Source organism: Hemicordylus capensis, chromosome 14, assembly GCF_027244095.1.
Source record: "Hemicordylus capensis ecotype Gifberg chromosome 14, rHemCap1.1.pri, whole genome shotgun sequence".
NCBI classification, from domain to species: Eukaryota; Metazoa; Chordata; class Lepidosauria; order Squamata; family Cordylidae; genus Hemicordylus; species Hemicordylus capensis.
The window spans coordinates 16,591,748-16,612,300 of record NC_069670.1 but is presented as its reverse complement, the minus strand read 5'-3'; the positions used below and the strand labels follow the sequence as shown (position 1 = coordinate 16,612,300).

General features: G+C 54.3%; 1 protein-coding gene across 1 annotated transcript in view; it reads right to left on the bottom strand.

Annotated features, from left to right (window-relative positions):
* The window catches only part of ACTN3 (actinin alpha 3), a 40,053-nt gene that overhangs the window by 2,414 nt on the left and 17,086 nt on the right, over positions 1–20,553 (bottom strand). Inside the window, exons 2-19 of the mRNA XM_053277637.1 lie at positions 16,146–16,260; positions 14,931–15,050; positions 13,957–14,043; positions 13,715–13,802; positions 10,151–10,229; positions 8,983–9,064; positions 8,609–8,694; positions 7,672–7,764; positions 6,788–7,018; positions 5,572–5,719; positions 4,829–4,979; positions 4,350–4,458; positions 4,062–4,202; positions 3,489–3,671; positions 2,305–2,439; positions 1,173–1,352; positions 821–967; positions 132–197 (exon numbers count right to left, since the gene is read on the bottom strand). Coding sequence (XP_053133612.1) covers positions 132–197; positions 821–967; positions 1,173–1,352; positions 2,305–2,439; positions 3,489–3,671; positions 4,062–4,202; positions 4,350–4,458; positions 4,829–4,979; positions 5,572–5,719; positions 6,788–7,018; positions 7,672–7,764; positions 8,609–8,694; positions 8,983–9,064; positions 10,151–10,229; positions 13,715–13,802; positions 13,957–14,043; positions 14,931–15,050; positions 16,146–16,260 — 2,241 coding nt within the window. The remainder of the gene's footprint in view (positions 1–131; positions 198–820; positions 968–1,172; positions 1,353–2,304; positions 2,440–3,488; positions 3,672–4,061; positions 4,203–4,349; positions 4,459–4,828; positions 4,980–5,571; positions 5,720–6,787; positions 7,019–7,671; positions 7,765–8,608; positions 8,695–8,982; positions 9,065–10,150; positions 10,230–13,714; positions 13,803–13,956; positions 14,044–14,930; positions 15,051–16,145; positions 16,261–20,553) is intronic.

Here is a 20,553-nt window from a genome sequence, read left to right as displayed (position 1 = left end):
AAACGGCTCCGTTGCACCAGCTGGTCACCAGCCAGGCCTGCTTAAGGTAGGAGAGCAGCCGAGCAGCGTTTCCTTGTAGGTGAGTGCCCACCCCACCCCACCCCGTCCAATTAGGGGACCGAGCCTCCTACCAGGTCGTATCCCATGGAGATCAAGCAGGCGCGGAAGTCATCGGGGTCCATCAGGCCGTTCCGCTTCTGCAAGGGGGGGCACAAGGCGGCCACAGCCAGAAAGCAAAAAGGGTTAGGGTTAGGGTTGGGGGGGAAGCTGGGGCCGTGACCCCACACTGATGGCACAGCCCCCTTAGCTCCAAAAGCAGACTCTGCCCCACCCTTTGTTAATGGCACCTCATATCGGCAACCTTGCCATGGGAGACCAAGCCCTCTGGGTGGGCTCAGAGCTGGCCTCCAAGAGGGATCGCCCGGCTGCTGAAAGGCCAACACTGCGGGTGGCAACTGGGCAGCCTGGGCAGGGGTCCACTCAGCCACCAATCGGCTTGCCACTCACCAGAGCCTTTTGCTGGGGGGGGGGAGGAAGGGGACAGCCAAACTCTCTGCTGCCCCCTGAAGCTAGCCACCAGGGCGCTGGGGGCAAGCGGAGAGGACAAGGGAACAGCCCCCTGTGCTCTGCCCTAGGTTGGCCCCCCCTTGGGGGTTGGGCTTGAGGGCCACGAGCCCTGGAGGGCTGGGCAAGGTTTAGCCAGAACAGGAGGAGGACTCTGCCGGCTGGGGTTGCTCTCGAAAGGGAAGCAGGGAAGGGCCTGGGGTGGGAGTGTCAGAGCAGGGCCTGGTGCTGGGGAGGGGGGGGGCAGCTGCCATACCCGGTCGAAGTGGTTGAAGGAGGCCCGGAACTCGTTCATCTGCTCTTGGCTGATGCCTTTGGCGTCACGAGTCAGGATCTGGTTCTCCACTTCATTGATGGTGCGGGCGATGGTGGTCAGCAGCTGCTCCCAGCCCACTCGGATGTGCTGTGTGGGCAAGAGTGGGCGTTGCAGGATGGGGGGGGGAGAGGAGGAGGGCAGCATTGGGGTTGCACACCCCCCCCGCTCCCCGCGTGCAGGACCAGCCCTGCTGTGGGGCTGCTCTCGCCCAGGACTGCGCCCCGACGGCAGCCCGGCTTCCCTCCCCACAGACCCGCCCCTCAGCGCCCCTCTCCCCAGTGCAGGCCCCCACCTCCATGGTGTAGCTGGTGTGCTTGTTGTCGAAGATGAGGGCCTCCTGGATGAGCTGGTGGTCGCCCTCCAGCTTGTCGATGTTGGCCTTGTAGTTGATGATGTTCTGCTCGTGCTGCTTCAGGTGGTTCATCTGGTCCTCCAGAGAGCCACTGATGTCCACGGAGATGTGGCCAATCTCCTGCCGGGGAAGGCCCAGCAGAAGCTGCGGTTAGCAGGGGGCTGGGGACCCTGGGGCCTGGCTCTCATCCCAGAGGGCCTGGATGGTGGTATGGGCCCCCAACGCGTGGCCCAGGAGCCCCCAAACCTGTCGGCCACCTCCATGACCTCTTCCAGAAAGGAAGGGCAGCGGTGGAGGCACCAGCCCAGAGCTGGGGAGAGGGATCTCCGGGCCTCACCAAGCTCCCTGCGGCTTCCACCTTCATTGGTGCAGCATTATAATATGAGAGACTAAATAAAACCACGTGTAATGACTCTTGAGGGCCCGTAATGGAACAGAATGATCAAAAGTGGGGGCTGTGGGCCCGGGCCCTGGATCTCTACCTAGCAACACCCCGTGGGATTGCCACAGGTTCACCATGAAGTGCAAGAAGGTACTCCCTTCCCACGAGGATGGGGCGCCATGATGAAAAGGAGCCGGACCGGCTCCGAGAGCCCTTTCCCTGGGGCAAGGAGCCTTTTCAGAGCTCTCGGCTGGATCCGCCACACGGATCCAGGTGAGCAGAGCTTGCCCAAGGCTGCAAAGAGGTGGGGCTGAAGAAAAGCCTTGGTGGGCCGCGCAGAGACAGATGGACCCGTGGTCGGACGTGGGAGAAGACAGCTTCTCCTGCTCAGATGCTAGCCGTGCACGGGGCTGGAGACGGAGGCATGAGACAGGCAGCCCAGGCGCTCTGGGGTCTCAGACTTGCCCGGGTTCTGCCAGTCCTGGCTTCTCCCCCCTTTCTGTCCCTTCCCAGCTTCTAGTTTTTTTTGCTCCAGAGCCCCCTCCCCGCCGCCTTACCTGCCCGGCAGAAAACTCGCTAGACCCCCTTTCCCTCCGCAAGACAGAACCAGGGATCATCCGGAGGTCCCCGCACTCGGATCCACTCCAGCAAGGAGGGGCAGTGGGGCCAGTGCCGGAGAGGGCCTCTTACCTCCATCTTGGTCTGGATCCAGGGGCCGATGATGTTGGCCTGGGCCGCAAACTGGCGCCTCAGCCTCTCGTTGGCTTGCTGCCTGGCCAGCTCCTCCTGCAGGGTCTGGTCGCGGTGGGGGACGAGTTGCTTCACCTGGTGGGGGGGTGGCGAAGGGCACGAGAGAGCTGGGCTTAGGCCTCCAAGGGTAGGCAAGGCAGGTGGGTGGGGTGGAGGGGTGGGGGCAGAGTCTGGAGGGGGGGAGGCGATGAAGCCCCCCAGACCCACTCCCCCAGACCCACTCCCCCACGTGGCTCATTCCCGGCAAGGGCTTCTGCGGCACAACCTTCAGGGCAGGGCCCTCCTCCAGAAACAGCATGGAGATGCCAGAGGGCCTCGGGGGGCCTTTTGACAGGCTCAGGTAGTCCTCAGCTCACCTCCTCTTTGAGAGAGAAAGGAATTAACTGGCCCAACCTGGCCCAGTGAGGGGCTTTTGGACTCGCCTCTTTCATCCCAGGTGGGAAGAGGGATGTCAACAAGACCTCCTTCAGGGAGGGGAGCTGGCCTTGTGGTAGCGCGCAGGAATTGTCCCCTTGGCTAAGCAGAGTCTGCCTTGGCTTGCATGTGGAAGGGAGACGAGAAGTGTGAGTGCTGTAACATGTCCCCCATGGGGGATGAGGCCACAGCTCAGTGGAAGAGCGACATAGAGCTGTGAGAAGTTCTTCTTAGGGGATGGGGCTGTAGCTCAGCGGAAGAGAGCATCGGAGGTCCCAGGTTCCCTCCCTGGCAGCATCTCCAGGTAGGGCCGGGAGAGACTCCTGCCTGGAACCTTGGAGAGCTGATGCCAGTCAGTGTAGACAAGAATGAGGCAGATGGACCAAGGCTCTGACTCTGTATATGGCAGCTTCCTACATTCCGATCACTTCCCAATTCGTACAAGTAAACCTTCTGCCTTGTCTCCTCAGAGGCAGGTAACGAGGCTGGAGCTGGCAGCGGGGGGCAAGTTACCCACCCGATTGCCAAGGACCCCCACTGGGTTTCCTGCTTTGCCCACTGAGAGGGAGTGCCGGGTGCGTGGGTGGTTGGAACACAGCCGCTTCCCGATGACCCAAGAGAGCCAGAGGCTCTGCCCGGACCCCGCTCCGCCCCGCCCCGGATTCTTGTCCAGCTCCTGCCCTCTGCAGCCTTCCAAAAGCTTCTCTCACCGTGTCCCACTTGTTGGCGACGTCAAGGTGGGAGAGGTTGGTGTAGGGGTTCACGCCGGACAGCTTGATGCCGTAGGTCTGGGCAATCTTCTGGATCTCGTTCTGGATGCCCAGGATGGCCATCCGCTCCTTGTCGGCCTCGGGCAGCGTGGCCTTGAACTGCTCGTGGGCTGTGATCAGGCTCTGCCCGGGAGGAAGAGGGGGTGAGGGAGCGGGCAGGAAAGCGAGGGGGCCCTGCCCTCCCCCAGCACAGCCTCCCTGCCTGGTGGTGGAGGCTTCTTTGGGCTGGCTAGGGTCTATCCATGCTCTCTCTGGGCTTCATAAGATCATCAGCCTGTATCATGGTACCACTCATCCTGCTGTTCTTTCCTGCTACCCTTGGCTGTCCTGACTCCAACCTCTCTCGATGGAGGGGGTGACCCTGGTTTCAGACCGGCCGGGGCCCCTTCACCCGGCTGGGAATGACCAAGGGGAACAGACCCCCCGGCCTTCTCCCCAGCATACTCCGCTCAAGCTGGCAGCCTCTAATCTCCGCCCAGTCCCCAGGCAAAGGGCGGGCCCCAACGGGCTCACCTGGATCTCCTCAATGCTATGCACGATGAACATGTCCTGAAGGTCTTCGATAGCTCCGTCCATCCAGTTGTTGAAGGGGGCCGCTCTCTTGGCAAACTCCAGGTACAGCTGGTCGATCGTCTCCAGGAGCTTCTCCACACGCTGGGCAGAGGGGAGAGGAAGGGGGGGCGAGATGGCCAGAGGGAATGCAGAGAGGGAAGAGAAGTCGCCTGCCCAGCCCAGCCCCACCCCTGACCCACGGCCAGGCAGGGATCAGCCTCCCCTGCACCCCCTGCTCTGTTTTCTCACCTCCAGAGAATCCCTCCTCTTCTGGGTGAGCGTCCCGAGGGTGTCCCACTGGTCACAGATGGCCTGGCAGCGGGAGTTCACGGATGCTGCATCGTGGTAGTCCAGCTCACTGGAGAGGGAGCACAGGGTGGGGCACTGTGACTAGGGGCAGAGGGGCTGGGCCACGGGCTCTTTCCACCCAGAGAAGGACATCCGAAGCAACACTCTCCCCCACCCCCCGCCATCACCCACCAGCTCTGCCCTGCCCCAGCCCCGGCATATGCTAAGGCCGCACACTTGGCACACTACCAGCTGGAAACAGAACGGGGGTCTCGGTCCCTGCTCAGCCTCCCACCCGAGAAGCGTGTTGGTTCCCCGCTTCGGGAAGTCAATGGTTCAGAAGGGCTCCAAAGGGCCAGAGTGGGGGGGCAGCCGGGACCTGAGGCGTCCGTGTCTGATCCCCAGCTGGAGCGGGCTGTGGCTCGCTCCCAGGCACCCACTTGAGCTCCTGGGCGATGGCTGCAATCTGCTCCACGCGGTCCTGGTGGGCAGCCAAGTCGCTCTCAAAGGCCTCGTGCTTGCGCAGCAGCGCCCGGATCTCCATCAGGGAGGCCGACTCGTAGTCCTTCTGCGAGAGCATTTCCTCCTTCCCTGCAGAGTTAACAGAGAGGCACTAAGAGAGGAGATGTTGACCATGGGCAAACAGAGCAGGGTGATGGCACAGGACCACGTGTTTGGGGTGTGGTACAGGCATCCCTCGCCAACCGCAGGGGTTCTTTCCCAAAAAAACCCTGTGATGGGCGAATTTGCGGTTGGCAAGGCATTAAAACCAATGTAAAACGGGGGGTTTGGGGAACCGTGGTTGCGAAAACACCAAAAAAAGAAAAGAAAAGAAAAGAAAAAAAATACCCCCAAATAGCTAAAAATAAAACCCAAATCACCAAGAGTCAGCAAGAGGAGTGAGCAGATTGAACCTCCGGAAAAAAATTTGAACCCCCCCCCCCCCCAAAAAAATCACTCAAAGGCACTTTCAGTCGTGTTGAGTGGGCAGGGTCAGCAAGAGGAAAGAGTGGATTGCACCTCGGAGCCCCCAGAAGTCGCAAACACCCCTCCCCATCACTAAAACATCTCGCCAGCCGTGGATACTTGGGTCGTGGTTGGTGAGACCGGTCACAATCCCCCAGTCGAAGATACTCAAAAGTGCGATTGGGGAAAGCCCGACTGGCGTGAGGGTTGACGGTACCTCTTGTCCAGTTCTCATGCAGGGTGGCTTTCTGCTTGAATTTCTCCGCCAGGTGGTCCAGACGCTCCAGGCGCCTGATCTCCGTCAGCAGCCACTCTTCATAGCCTTTCTCCACTTGTTCCAGCCCCTTCCAGGCATTGGCGATATCCTGAGGGCACACAGCACCGCCTCAGCCCAGGCACCCTGCCGATGGGCCGCATCCAGCCATGCCCCCAGCAAGGGAGCCCTCCAGCAGCCAGGGGCCTGGCAAAAGGGCTTCGGAAAAGGCGTGCGGGTCCACGCCGTTCATTCCTGCTCCTCTGATGCTTGCTCAAAGGAGACCGTCATAAAGTCCTTGATGGGCTTTGGAAATGAACCACATCCTATCTGCTTGATGAGCTCTCCTCTGCCTCCTGCTGTTCTGCTCCTTCTCAAGAACTGAGGGCATTGGGGGCTGGGCATGTGTTTAACCACAGGAACCTGCCACCCCTGTTGGACCAAAGGCCACAACCTTTGGGCTAGAAGAAATGTGCATGGAACCCACAGGAAAGGATGCCTCCTCAACCCACTTTCGGAGCTGGATGGGCCAAGACCTAACTGCATAGCATGAGGGGACGGGAGAGCCTCTCCTTTGCAAGCAAAAAGGCCCAGGTTCAAACCCTGGAAGCATCTCCAGGTAAGGCTAGGAAAGAGCTCTGTCTGGAACCCGTACTGCGGACATCCACTGCCCGTCAGTGTGGACAGGACTGAGCGAGATGGCCCAAGGGTCGGAGTTAGGGCGAGGCAGCTCCGCGTGCCAAAGCACCGGCTGAAAGGAAGAGGGGCGGCTCTTGTGCCGAGGACTCCCGTGGGGCTTGTGCCGTGCCGCGTCCCAGGGAACGGTGCCCAAAGGCACATCAAAGCACGTTTTATGGTATTTGTGTTCCATTTAACTAGCCTGACCTGCTCTTAATCTGAAAGCCTTCAAGGACTTTATGGGTTTCTCACACACCAGCCTCAACCCCGAGATTCTTGATGCCAGAAAGGGGCTCCACGGGATCCCGTGACAACCGGGCACGCCATCCTCAGGGAAACCCCTTTCCCCTTATTTATTTATTTGACATATTTCTATACCACCCCAAACGCAAGTTCTCTGGGCGGTTTGCAAGATGTCGCCATGTAGGTCTTCAGTCCCAGTCGGCCACGTGGCCCGAAGGGGCCCCCCCGCCCCCCGCCCTGCCCTGCCCCCCTGACTTACGGAGACCATCTTGCCCTCGGAGGGCATGAAGGCTGGCCGGTTGCTGAGGCGCAGCTTGGTCTGCAGGGTGTTGAAGTTGATCTCCAGCTGGCATTTCTCCTGGACGCGGGGGGGCTTGTGCACGCGCCGGTAGTCCCGGAAGTCCTCCAGTTTGCGCTGCATGGCGCTCATGCTCTTCTCCGGCACCCGGTTCTCCAGCCATGGGATGGTGCGGCGGATCCACTCCAGGAGCTGCCGGGGAGGAACGGAAGGGGGATGAATCTATCCTGGGAGCTGAATTGGGATATACGGCTGGTTCACACGACCGTTGGAATCGGGGTAGGGGCAGGCTACCCGGATCTACAGGATTGTCCAGACGTGCACGTATTTCCCTCCAGCCCAGGTTGATCAGCTATTGTGGCCCAGCTTTTAACCGAGGGTGGAGGAGAGGAGAGACCTCCTACCTCGATCCTCTACTGGTGAGAGCCCTTGCTCCTCTTCTGCCCAGCCACCAGGACTCGGCATGCCCAGCCTCCCACTCCCCTAACCCTTAAACTCTGGATCCCGCTCCTAGCTCTGGTCGCTGAACCCCAGAGCTCTACTCCTGAGGTCAGGGGCTTGCCTTGAGCCCTGTCTGCCTGTTCCCTGCGGCGGGAAGAAGCTTCTTGCTCAGGAGGGCCTCCTGGGTGGGGCTTTCCTCATGCAAAGCCCTGCATCCCACCCAGCAGGGTGCCTCCTCCTTTGTGGGTTTGTTGCTTTGATATGATGAGCCCTTCGGGGACAGAACGATCTTGGTTTTTCTTTTGCTCTGGTCAACTGCCTTGAGGACTCTCTCTGTTGAACTCCTTGTGGCATATCAATCTCTGCAGTGATCACAATCATACTCGTGGGCCATTTCGAGTTACCTCACTGGCCAGCTTCTCATATTCTTGCATGAGTTTCTCGTTCTCTTGATTGACAGCAAGCACCTTGCAGATCCTGTTGGCAGCGGTCTCGGCCTGGAAGCAAAAGAGAGAGAGAAGTGCTGTCTATTCAGAAATCCAAACCGCAGCCTGTCACACACACACACACAAAGCCCAACCCCAAAAGGAACCAAAGTGTTGTTGGGGCCTGAAGGTCATCGAGATCTCCCATACAGGGACCTCCGTCTACCCCACAGCCTGGCCTACAAGGCCACATGATACAGTCACCTGGCTTCAGCTAAGCAGGTCTTGGTGTGGTCAGTGCCTGGATGGGAAACCCATGTGTGCCACCTTTGGGGATGGGGCCTAGCTCAGTGGCAGAGCATCTGCTTTGCACGCAGAAGGTCCCAGGTTCAGCCCCCGGCAGCATCTCCAGTTAGGGCTGAAAGAGACTCCTGCCCGAAACCTTGGAGAAGCTGCTGCCAGTCAGTGTAGACAATACTGAGCTAGAGGGACCGAGGGTCTGACTCGGCAGCTCCCTACATTTCACCCCCGCAAATGGGTTAACCTGAGAAGGGGTTATAAACATTCTGAATGAAATACAGTTCAAAAAGGCCCCTATTTTGCACTCTAAATCCCACCTCTGGAATACACTTGCTTAGATGTGCATAGCTATGGTTTAATATGCACTGTCAGCACAAGCCAATTTGGCATTTGGGGGCTTTGTTGTTGTTGGGAAGGGGGGCAGAGGCTTGCCCAAACCTCTAGCCTTCCTTAAAGCATCAGTTTTCAAGATTTTGTTTTAAACCCGGACTTGAGGGAGACCAAGTCGATGCGTGTAGGTCTCACACCTGCAGAACGACTTGAAGGAAACTGGACTGTTACCGTTCTCCACTTGTGTAGACTCCATGGGCAATAAGAGCAGGTTTTTGGATCTTACCTGCTCGGCGCCGGCAAAGGCGTGGTAGAAACAGGAGACGTAGGTCATGATGGCTTTCTCATCTGGTTTGGGGGTGTTGACAATGTCTGTGGGGAGAAGGCGGGAAGAGGCTGAGGAAGAGCACCACACGGGGAGGCTCTGCAGGGTGAGGCTGGTCGACTCGTGTGCCACCGGAGGGCTCAGCAGCTCCTCCGGCATGACAGGTGCACCTGGCTGGCAGGTGCTTCCTCCTAACAGGTCCTTCTCTCCTGGGCAGTCCTGGATTGAGGGAACTGGGTTCCCCGCCCGGCAGGATCTCTAAGCTCATTCTGCTCCACCCCACCTCACCAGCACATCTCTACATCTTACAGTCTCACACACTTGTGGCTCCTCACCTTCTGCGTCCAGCATCTTGGGGATATCCAAGTATTTCTCAGCCACCTCGAAGGCGGTGTTGAGGTTCCCAATGGGGTCATCCTGTGCAGAGATCAACAACAGTGCCCCGTGAGTCCCAGCCTAGGAGAAGGGAGGGGCCTGGAAAGGGAACCAGCGGGGGTCTTTTCCACATGGCTTCCTGACAGGGTTCCCTCCAATCTTTTTTCCATCTGTGTGTGGAATGAGTTTGGTTCCGGGCGGCAGTATCAAGGCAGTGTGTGGGCATGTGCATTCAGAGCGGGGCCTTCCCGATTCAACCTGAGCGGGATCTAAAATTAACTAGAGCGGACATTTAAAAACTTGTGCGCGCACATGCAAATGCGCACGCCTTAGAGGGGACTCTGCTTACTAAGTGCCAAAATTATAGCAGGCAAAGCAGGGCTTCCCGATCTTGGGCCCCCAGATACAGTGGGACTACCAACTCCCATCATCCCCAGCCGCCATGTCTGAAGGGGATGATGGGGGTTGTAGTCCAACCAGATCTGGAGACCCAAGCTTGTGGACCTCTGGGATAGAGGTGTGTGTGTGTGGCTGGGGAGAGCTTGTATGCGACAAGGACATACCATGCCCCTCTGTGAAAGGATAACAGCTACTTATATGGGATCCATTACAAGGCTGCCTGTGGGAAGACATCAGGCTGGGGACATTGGGAATCCAGCCTCTTCCTAGCCTTCTGAGCCCCACCCTGTATCCCGTCCCTTGGTCACTGTCAAGGGTGATGGAATGTTGTGAGAGCAAGATGGGATGTCAGGAGAAGGTGACTGTGTGGGTAAGAGAGATTGAGAGAGCGCGAGAGCCTACTTCTAGGCCCTCTCTCTGGCCCCAGGCAGCAGCGGCAACAAGCAACGCCATCCACATCCCCGCATGCATTCATTATTTGGGCAGGTAGGTCGTCACCCCCTGCTATCCACACTCTCTCCATCCCTGCCCTGTTGTGCAGCAAAAAGAGAACCCCGTTTGGTACAGCCAGAGCCAGCTCATGGGGAATGAAGCTGGGCAGAGGCGGCGGGGTGGGGTGGATATATATACAGGCTTCTTGAAAGAGGACCAGGAGGACAGAGTGCCAAGAGGCCGCTGGAGCCTGGAGGGGAGGGCTGCAGGCAGGAGGACCCAAGAGGAAGCCAGCACCTTTCTGAGTTTGGCGTAGTCAATGAGGTCCGGGCGGTGTCGGTGGATCAGGGCGCAGAGGGCCAGGCCATCCTTCCAGCTGGTGGGGAGGGCGGGGAGAAAAAGGGAGAAAGAGCCGGTAAGCCCAGGGCATTCGGTGGCCCATAAACCTCCACCCCACATGCTAGACAGGAATGGCAGCCACCCCAAAGCACACAGAAGCAGAACAGGTGGGAGTGGGGGGTGGGGGGCCCTGGTCCATAGCCGGAGCCAGGGCAGGGTCCTCTTTGGAAGCGCTTCTGCATTTACACCCAGACGATGGAACGTTTAAGGGGTGAACTAGGCTCCCAGTCTGGAGGGAAAGGGTCAGGAGGAAAAGGGCCACGTCCAGGGAGGCCCACGGCAAACTCCCTCTGTGGGTCTTCTCCTAACGGGATGGGTCTCAAGAGAATTACTCTGCCGCCCCTGTATGAAAGCAAAGGGCACGGCGGGGGGTGAGGGCTGTTCTCACGGTTGGCATTGGGGTAGGAGATGCCTCCTGCCTGCGCTGATTCGGGAGCCAGGTGAGCTATTGACTGGCCATCGTGAGAACTCTGCAGGCAAGGGAGAAGGGGGCAATGATCGTCTGAGAGCTGGGTACAGACTGAGCGGGCAGAACTGGTCCCCAGCTCCAGAGGGAGGGGGGAGGGAAAGCAAAGCACTCCCCCTGCTTGCCTCCCACCGCCCAGCTCACAGAGGAGCATTTTCTCTTCCTTCTTCTCCTCCTCCTCCCCCCATGCTGGTAGAATCCCCATGAAGGCCAATCGAGAGCACCACTCCCAAATTAGGGTCATAGGCACATAGGAAGCTGCCTTATACCGAGTCAGGACCATCCAGCTCATCAGCAATGTCTACCCAGACTGGCAGCGGCTTCTCCAAGGTTGCAGGCAGGAGTCTCTCTCTCAGCCCTAGCTTGGAGATGCTGCCAGGGAGGGGACTTGGAACCTTCTGCTCTTCCCAGAGTGGCCCCACCCCCTGAGGGGAACGTCTTACAGTGCTCACGGATGCAGAATATCTTACAGAGCTCACGGAGGCTTCTCTTCCCCTGATGCTGATCGTGAGAACAGCCCTGGGGCTCTTGGGGTTCAGCAATGGACCCTTCTGCAGGTCCTCAACAACAGCTGCCAAGCTATACCAACCCCTGGAGCTTTTTCCTGAGGGAAAAAGCAACTGGGGGAAGGGTCCAGCACCCTGCTCCGGCCTGCTGCTGCTCCACTTTACAGCTCCTACAGGCTGTACTGCAAGGCCTGTGCCGAAACACGTGGGTTGAGCCACTGTCACATCTATCTGGGGCATTCAACAGACGGGGGAAAGGAGCCGGAGGTGCCAACCCAAGAGGCTCAGGGCAAAGCAGCTTTGGGAAAGTTTTGTGCAAAGGGTGCCTAGCCTCTTCCGCATGCCGCACGGATGAGCAAAGATGCAAGTACACCAGTAATGCACCCACCCACAATGCAGCAGCAAGCACCCACCCAGAGGCCCTGGGAAGATCTGGACCGTACTTTCTTAACACGCCTCTCTTTAAGATCCAGGTCAGTATCGTTTAGGAATGGCTTACAGCCAGGGAAACTGCATGTTAGCTTCGCTTCCCCGTCCCCCCCCGACTCATCATGTCTGGGGAGTGAGAATGAAATCGATACGGTCTCACTGCAGAAAAGTGACTTGGATGCAGTTCTCGACACACCAGTTCCCAAAAGACATATTGATCAACAGGAACAGCTGAGGTGGCCTCGGCACACAGGCTTCAGCCAAGCCCCAGGGGCAGCATCCTGAAATAATTTCAGCACTTGCAAGCACATCAGCCGTCCGCTCAGGTAGGCTCCTACACACCCCCTCTCTAGGCTGACACGGCAGCAGTTTCGGGGGGGGGGGGAGATTTCAGGAGCCACCCAAGGCTTGAAAACTCTCAATCATACTATTTATTTATTTGTGCACCGCCTAGCGATGCACATATCAGGCGGTATAAAAATATGATCAATCAGTCAATATTTATTATTTACCCACTTCCCATTTTTCTGGCCTCTGCACAGTACTGCACTTTTTCTCAGGGCAGGGCGCTTTCCAGATTAGACCTTGCAATGAGGTCACGGCGGATCTCGGGAGTGTGCTTCCACACTTCCTGCGTCGTGACACCGCAGTCCCTACGTGGACAGCAGGGTGCTGCTCACATTTCCAATGCCTTGTCTCAAATTTAATCGCTGCGATATAGAGCTAGGACGTTGTATATCCGGTGTAAGGAAGTTGCTGTTTTTTCGGGTTATTAGTTGCTGCGGGACTGCTCCCCCTGCTGTTTACGTTTTGAATGCGACTTGCCTGAACAGAGACATTTTATTTACTTTATTTTAGTTATTTATCAAATTTGTACACCGCCCCAAACTTTCGTCTCTGGGCGGTTAACAATAGCATAAAACAAGTTAAAAACATTTACAAAAACTTAAAACAATTCAACAATTTAAAAATAAACCAGAGATTAAAACCTAAAAAATTTAGGAAGCTGAGAAAGTTTGGGTGAAACGATGGGTTTTCAGGTGCTTTTTGAAAACTGACAGATATGGGGAGGATCGTATCTCAGCAGGGAGCGCATTCCACAATCTCGGGGCAGCGACCGAGAAGGCCCGTCTCTGTGCAGCCACCAAACGAGTTGGCGGTAACTGGAGACGGACCTCCTCGGATGACCTCAATGGGCAGTGGGGGTCGTAGTGAAGAAGACGCTCTCTTCAATACCCAGGGCCTAAGCCGTTTAGGGCTTAGCACTTTGTATTTTGTCCGGAAACCAATTGGCAGCCTATTTTGCTGCTGTTCCAGCAGCTAGTCTGGAAAGCACGCTGGGAGAGCCCTTGCAGAGAGACAGACAGAGCCCTCTCTGGAGAGTTGAATGCAGAAGGCATTAAACAAGCATTTAACCAGGTGGTGGGAGGGAGGGACCATTAAGATCAGTGCTCTTCACAGTTTTTCAAGCAGGGGCCACTTTGGCAAAAAAAAACACCCAACAACCTCCCATGTGAGAGCCATTTCCCCCATCTTGCTGACCTTTGCACAGTCCTGTGCTTTACTCGGTGCAGTGGGAGGGCCCTTTAAGAGGGACAGACCCCTCTCTTAAGAGCTCGAGGAGGAAAGCTCTGGGGAGGGCTACACTTCCCAGCACTCTGGGCACACCTTCCAAGATGGCACAGGGGCTCCAGAGGGCTCTGTGTCCCTTCAAGGAGTTCCACCACCCAATATTGGGCAAAGTGCAGCACTGCGGAGTGAGAATGGCCATCTTCGCCTGGTGCTAGGGGGACTGTGCAGAGTATTCAGCTTTGGCTGAAGCTTCACTGCTGGCCCAGTAAACAATTAGTCAAGGAACCCGGACGTAGGGTGATGGGGGATGCCACTGGTCCCTGGGCCTTACAATGAAGAACACTGATTTAAATCTTCCGTCTTAGGCAGCGACACATCTTGGACCAGCCCTAACCCCTGGTCACGGCACGTAGCCTGTGTGCGTCACGCAACACCATAGACTTCAAGCCACGTTGCTGGCCAACACCTCTTCCGGGGCCTGTCCCATACCTAATATGGAAGTTCTGCACGTTGACGTTTCGGTAGGGAGCCGTTTTCCTCTGACACCACAGCAGTAGTCCCTCTTTGGCTGAGGTTTCTGGAAGGGAAGGGGACAGAGGCACCCCTGAGACACAGCAGCCTGGCCAAGAGGCAGAATTGCGGGCCTCTCTGTGTGTGCCTGCGCTCTGTTTGGGAACCGGGAAAGCAGACCGGGATGACGTAGGAGACAAAAACCCCAGTCTCACACTCACCTTCCACTGAGATGTCCTGGATGGCGAATCGGAGGATGATGGTCCAGATCATGCCCAGAGTCATCTTCAGGTTCCCATCCACAATTTCTGGAAGGGCAGGAGGGGAGGGGGGAGGAGCTCAGAGAAAGGTGGGAGGAGCAGAAAGTCCTGATAGGACTTTTTTAAGCAGGTGCATCTGTGTGGATGGACGGGGACAGGCGGGAAAGACCGGAGCAGTTTACATACCTATGATCCTATGAGGATGAGCAAGAGCTCTTCCAGATGGTGATATACAGTATTCCAAGTTCAGCACAAATTACAATGAAAAATAAAATGGGAAATCCACACAATGTACAAGGACATTGTGTAATATTCTTAGTGCCATCTGCTGGCAATCTGCAGCAATCTCTAAAACAACTCTCTCCCCCCCGCCCCAGGTAAAATAAAAAGATTTTGAAAAGACATGGTTGTTTTGCAGGATGCTAGCAGATGGCACTGAGAATATTACATCACATCCTTATCACTCGTGTGGATTTCCTGTTTTATTTTCTTCCATAATTTGTGCTCAAGTTGGAATATACCACTTTCTGGAAGAGCCCCTTGTTGCCATGGTCCAAAGTGTATGGGAAGAAGGATGTCTCTGTGTAAACTACCCTGAGCCGTTTTTGGAAGGGCGGTATAGAAATTGAATAAATCATCATAATAAAATAATACATCCCAAATAATTGCTATGCATACGTATGTATATGTAAACTCAGTCTGCAAGAGCAGAGCGTGGTCAGGTCACACTTGTCCTAGATAGTTGGAACAGGAGTCAGAAAGGCCCACAGCTTCTTTCACTGACCCTAAACCATGGTAGCTCGGCTCTCCAGCTGTTTCGGGACTATAGCTCCCAGCAGCCCCAGCCACAATGGCCCATAGGCAGGGATGATGGGTGTTGTAGGCCAACATCTGCAGGAGGGCCGACGTTGAGCAGCCCTGCTCTGGACACTTACCCTCAGCCCCAATGGATACCAGCTTGACCCCTTTGCTCGCGATGAAGTCCAGTGCCTTGTTGACATTGGCGATCTTGTGGAAGCGCATCTTGCCTTTGTCCGGCTTTGGCAACCGTTCACCTTAGGAGGAGGGAACAGAGACCAGATGTGAACCTACATCCTCACTGCTGCAGCAGCACACATGCACCAACATCCATCCTTCTGTTTCCAATATGGCTGGTCGTGGAGGCTGCAGAGCAGCGGGCCTCAAATGGTGAGATTATAAGCAGAGTCAAATCTCAAATCTTTATTGTTAACGGTCATTCGACCAGCAAAACCCAAAGTACAAAAGCTTTACATAAAAGCGAACTTTGTCAAATAAAGTAATAAACTGTTAAAACATAAATCAGAACCATAACACCCGAGTTCATCCGTTACATAAAACAGAGGGCTCCATGCATTATAATTATCTAAAATTTAATTCAATCCAACCCCATATCTCGCTTCTCAACATTTCCCACTGCCTGTCTTGGTGGCACAGTCTGAGAATGCTTGTCTATTGCTGCTGCCTGCTCTCAACCACTATATTTTCTTCAGAAAATGGGTGCACAGGTGCCCTTGTGCATATGCAGTCTTATCAGACCACACATGACAGTTGTCATAACTAGGGTGGTAAGGAAGAAAGAAGCAACTGAGCCTTAGCAAAGCCTTTTAGACAGGGCTGCAGAGGAACATGAACTGCTCTCCTCATTTATGTCCCCATCACATTCTCACCTGGGTGCTTTCCAGACTAGCTGCTCAACAGCAGCAAAATGCCTCCATTCAGGCAAGTCGCATTCAAAACATAAACAGCAGGGGGAGCAGTCTCACGGAAACTAGCAACCCGGAAAAACAGCAAACTTTTAATGTCGAGGATATACGACGTCCTAGCTCTATATCACAGTGATTAAATTCAAAACAAGGCATTGGAAATGGGAATGGCACCCTGCTGTCTGCGTAGGGACTGCGGTGTCACGACGCAGGAAGTGTGGAAGCACACTTCCGAGATACGACGTGACCCCATTGCAGTCTAGTCTGGAAAGCGCCCTAGGGATGTTTCCCTCCTCCTGCTCCTCCTCCTCCAATAAAATATCTTGCCTGTGACTTGGTGGGTTATCTTTGTGCCACAACACCAGCCCCACTTAAAGTCTCTTGCCCATGACCCCACAGATTGCACCCCATCGGGAAGCTTCTTACCTGAAATCACCTCTAGCAGAAGCATGAGTTTAAGGCCATTCCGGAAATCTTCCTCGATATTCTCAATCTGTGTCCCCGCCTTCCTCAAGTGCGAGTTACACCAGGCTGTGAATGTCTGTGGGGAATGGGACGTCATTTTTGCCATTATTATTTTTTTAAATGTCGTCTTTCTAAAGTAGTGATTGGAAATCGGCTCTCTGCTGGCTAAGATACCAGATGCAAGGCCTGCAGACTGGGCTTGGAATATATTTGTGGGAGTCAGAAAAAGACGTTGAGTGTCAGTATGCTTAGGTGCTGCTGTCAGATTTTAACGAATGTGGGGGGCTGAGTGCCTGGGATTTTCCCAGCTCTTTTGGCTCTGTATATGCACGCCTCACACAATGCACAAAACACCCCAGCAGAAGCTATGTGGGTGAACCGAACAGCCTTTGAGATTCTATCTGATGCTTGTACATGATCAAGAGACAGGCATCTTTGCTCCTACAAGCATTTCTACCAGCACAACCACCTGCACTGACATTCTGTACCGTCCCCTCTGAAATGCCTTGAAATTCGCCTGTGATCATGATGAAGGCGAAGGACAATCCAGAGGATGAGGCTGTAACTCAGTGGCAGAGCCCCTGCTGGGCATGCAGAAGGCCTCCGGTTCAATCCTTGGCAGCACCTCCAGGGAGGGCCAGGAGAGACTCCTGCCTGGAACCTGGGAGAGAGCGAGCTGCTGCCAGACAATGCTGAGCTAGATGGACCAAGAGTCTGACTCAGTATAAAGCAGTTTCCTAAGCTGTTCCTGTTCTGCAAAATATCCAGGAGGAACCGATGGGCCTTATCCACCAGGACATGCTCTTGCATCAACCTCACTGAAATGCGCCTGGGCAGCTCTAGAACGTTTGGTGGTTTGCAGAAAAAGGCAGCTGCAAAACCACATATTGTGTCCCTCTCTTGCATTACCTAATAATGCATGGTTCTGTGGCACTCAAGGTCTGACACGTCCGTCCATTAACAATCCAGTCCAGTATAAGAAATTGTCTTGCTGTGATCTGGGAAAATCCTAGAAAATTGATGTTGCTGCCTAGATCTGGAATCTATTCAGCCCTGTGTTGATACCTAGAAATGTGGTTCTGGCTGCTTGAAATACTTGGGAATCTGAAATAGTTTCACAGTCTTCATGAGTTCAAATGCATCTCTCCTTGCTATTCTCCAAGCACTAGTTTGAGGCCATACCCAGGGCATTTCCAGAAAATAAAAAAAGATATAGATATAGATATAAATTTTGCATCCTGAGCAAAACAGGATGCTGGACTAGATGGGCCTTGGGCCTGATCTAGCAGGGCTGTTCTTATATTATGTTCCAACCCATATATATTCTGTCATTAACGTCATCTCATTCCCAAATAATGGGGGAAAGCTTGACTGAGTGACATAATCATATTCATATTTGCAGGTGTTTTTTCCTTTTTCCTTTTCAACCTATACAGGGTGTTTTGCCAGAGAGAGGAAATGCACAGGCCAAACAACCAAACAACCAAACAACCAACCACAAATCATTCACAAATCATGGTCTTCTGGGAGAAGACATTTGGTGTTCGTCATACTAGGTAATAGTGCCCAACTTGGTTTCTACTGACTCTTTAAGCCATGCACCATCTCAAATTAATCTTCAGCTTTGTGAGTATGAAGACTGCCATGTTTCTCTTTATTTTTACTCTTTGCCACGCAAGGAACCAAGGAATTCTTCGGCTTGGTGCAGGAGATGGATCCGAGCTAGATGATATTTTAAGAAATGGGGAGTCGGCCATTACTGCTTCTTTGTCTCAGTGCATGAGGGGAGTGAAGTGCAACCTGTTTTGCATGGTCTGCCTAACCACACCTGCACTCCATTGGGAGACTCTTTCCACTGGGACCCACGGGAACCTTTTCCCTTGTAAAACAGCACCAGCCAGAGGATGGGTGATATGGAGGGCAGTGGGGGGGGGGGCAAAGACTTGCAACCTCTACCCTCCGTCGTGGTCCTGATCCAGGTCGGGAGCCTCCCACACACACATTTCTCCCAAAAGAAAACAGCCCTAAAGTGCTTGAGATGTCATTAGCATCACATGTCATTTGTCCCTGACCACTGCAGACTCCGGGGGGGGGGGGCGCTTCAATATCAGGCCCACCTTTCCCTTGCTCGTGGCTTGGCAATGTCCTGATTGGTTCTAATAAAGGTGCTGCCTCACAATGGCTTCCCCCCCTAGTGGGCCAACATACAGGGGCGGCCCTTTCATGAGGCTAGGTGAGGCAGTTGCCTCAGGCAGCGGATGACTGGGCTGCCTGATTGCTCCTGGCCTCTGCTGCCAGAACAGTTTTCTCTGGACCATTGCACATTTTGCAAGGAGCACTTCTCCTCACAGTCCTTGCTAAGTCTTTAAAAACACATTTATTCACTTTTAATTAATGGTTTTAATGATGTTTTAATGCGATTTTTAAGTATAGTTTTTAAATTTTTAAAATTGTTGTAATGTGTGTGTTTTCCCCCCCTCCCCATTTCTGTCTTAACGAATGTTTTACTTTGTTTTTATTCTGTTGTAAACCACCCAGAGACGTAAGTTTTGGGCGGTATAGAAATGTTTTAATAAATAAATAAATAAATAAATAAATAAATAAATAAATAAGCTTGCAAGAAGCACCAGGAGAGAAGAGTTGCTGCTGCTGGCAACCTTCCCTCCTTCCCGCACCACTTCTAAAGCCTGCAAGGGTCTGTTTTGAAAGGGGGCTGGTCTCCACTCCGCCAAGACTGTGGGGCAAGGCAGCATTTTACGCCTTGCCTCAGGCCCCACAACCCTTGGACCAGTACTGCGTACAGTTTTGGTACCACATCTAAAAAAGGACATTGCAGAACTGGAGGCGGTGCAGAAGAGGGCAACCCAGATGATCAGGGGCCTGGAGCACCTTCCTTAGGAGGCAAGGCTACAACACCTGAGGCTTTTTAGTTTGGAAGAGGCGACTACGGGAAGACATGATAGAGATGATGCATGGTGGAGAAAGAGTGGACAGAGGGAAATCTGTCTCCCTCTCACAACAACACTAGCACCAGGGGCCTCCCCATGAAACTGAAGGCCAGGAAATTTAGGACCAACAAAAGGAAGTACTTTTTCATACAGCACATAATTAATCTATGGAATTCTCTGCCACGGGATGTGGTGACAGCCAACAACCTGGATGGCTTTGAGAAGGGTTTGGATAACTTCATGGAGGAGAGGTCTATCAATGGCTACTATCAGTAGGTTATAGGTGACCTCCAGCCTCAGAGGCCTCTGAATCACAGTTGCAGAGGAATACTAGCAGGAGAGTGGGCATGCCTTCAGCTCCTGCCTGTAGGCTTCCAGCGGCATCTGGTGGGCCACTGTGTGAAACAGGATACTGGACTAGATGGGCCTTTTTGGGCCTGATCCAATAGTGCTGTTCTTATGTTCTTTGCCAACATAGCTACCTTTCATTTTTATAATGAAGTCGTTGGCCTTAACACTCACATGCCCAACTACATTCCACATAGCATGGATCATTTACATTTTAGCTGGTGAAGAAGCAATTCAGTGGCAAAAGGTTGCAGTCTGAAGATCTGGGGAAAGGTGGTCTCTTTTTGCCCAGGGCAGCTGTGCATGGACTTCATGCTGGCACGCAATCACCACTGGGAGGAGCAGATCTAAACTAACGTGGCCGTGGAACCGGCACTGCTTGGCTGGCCGCCTGTGGCTCTCCTCTTGTAATACCTGCACAACTTGGCATTTGTCAAAATAATCTAAATGTGCAGGGAAGTATCTGACAGGAACTTTCCACTGTTTGGGAGATGGGGAGAATGTGAAATAAGATTGAATAGCTACAACTGGAGCATACGGGGTCACACTCTGGACCGGAGCCCTGAACTGGCTTCAGCATCCAAGAAATCACCCTCCCTCCCCTCTGTGCTTGGCCAAATTTAGATATGGCCTCAAGGTGCCTGCAATGAAGCAAGTTCCATGCAATGCCCTGAGTCTGCAGAAGATCTTTATGGTCGGCCACCTGGCGCCAGCGGGGTGGGCAGGAGGAGGAGGAGGAGGAGGAGAGTGGTGTTTGCTGGCCATCCCAGGGTGGTGAGCTTGTGTCCTGCCAAGAGCGTACAGTGCAGAACGCAGCCAGAGGGCACAAGACAGGCAGGTCTCCCGCAGCATAATCTATATAGCTGAAATGGACTGTGCACCCCTGCAGGTTTGGGTACTGAACTTGGACGGCCCCTCCCCAACCTAAACTCCTAGGAAGAAACTGGGAAGAGCTAGCATCTGAAATATGGACCTTGACCAGAGCTGTGGGGCTCAGGAACAAGAGGGTTACCCATAATGTTGGGAATGAAGAGAACAAGAAAGTGAAAGGCGATATTGGGCTGCAGGGATAG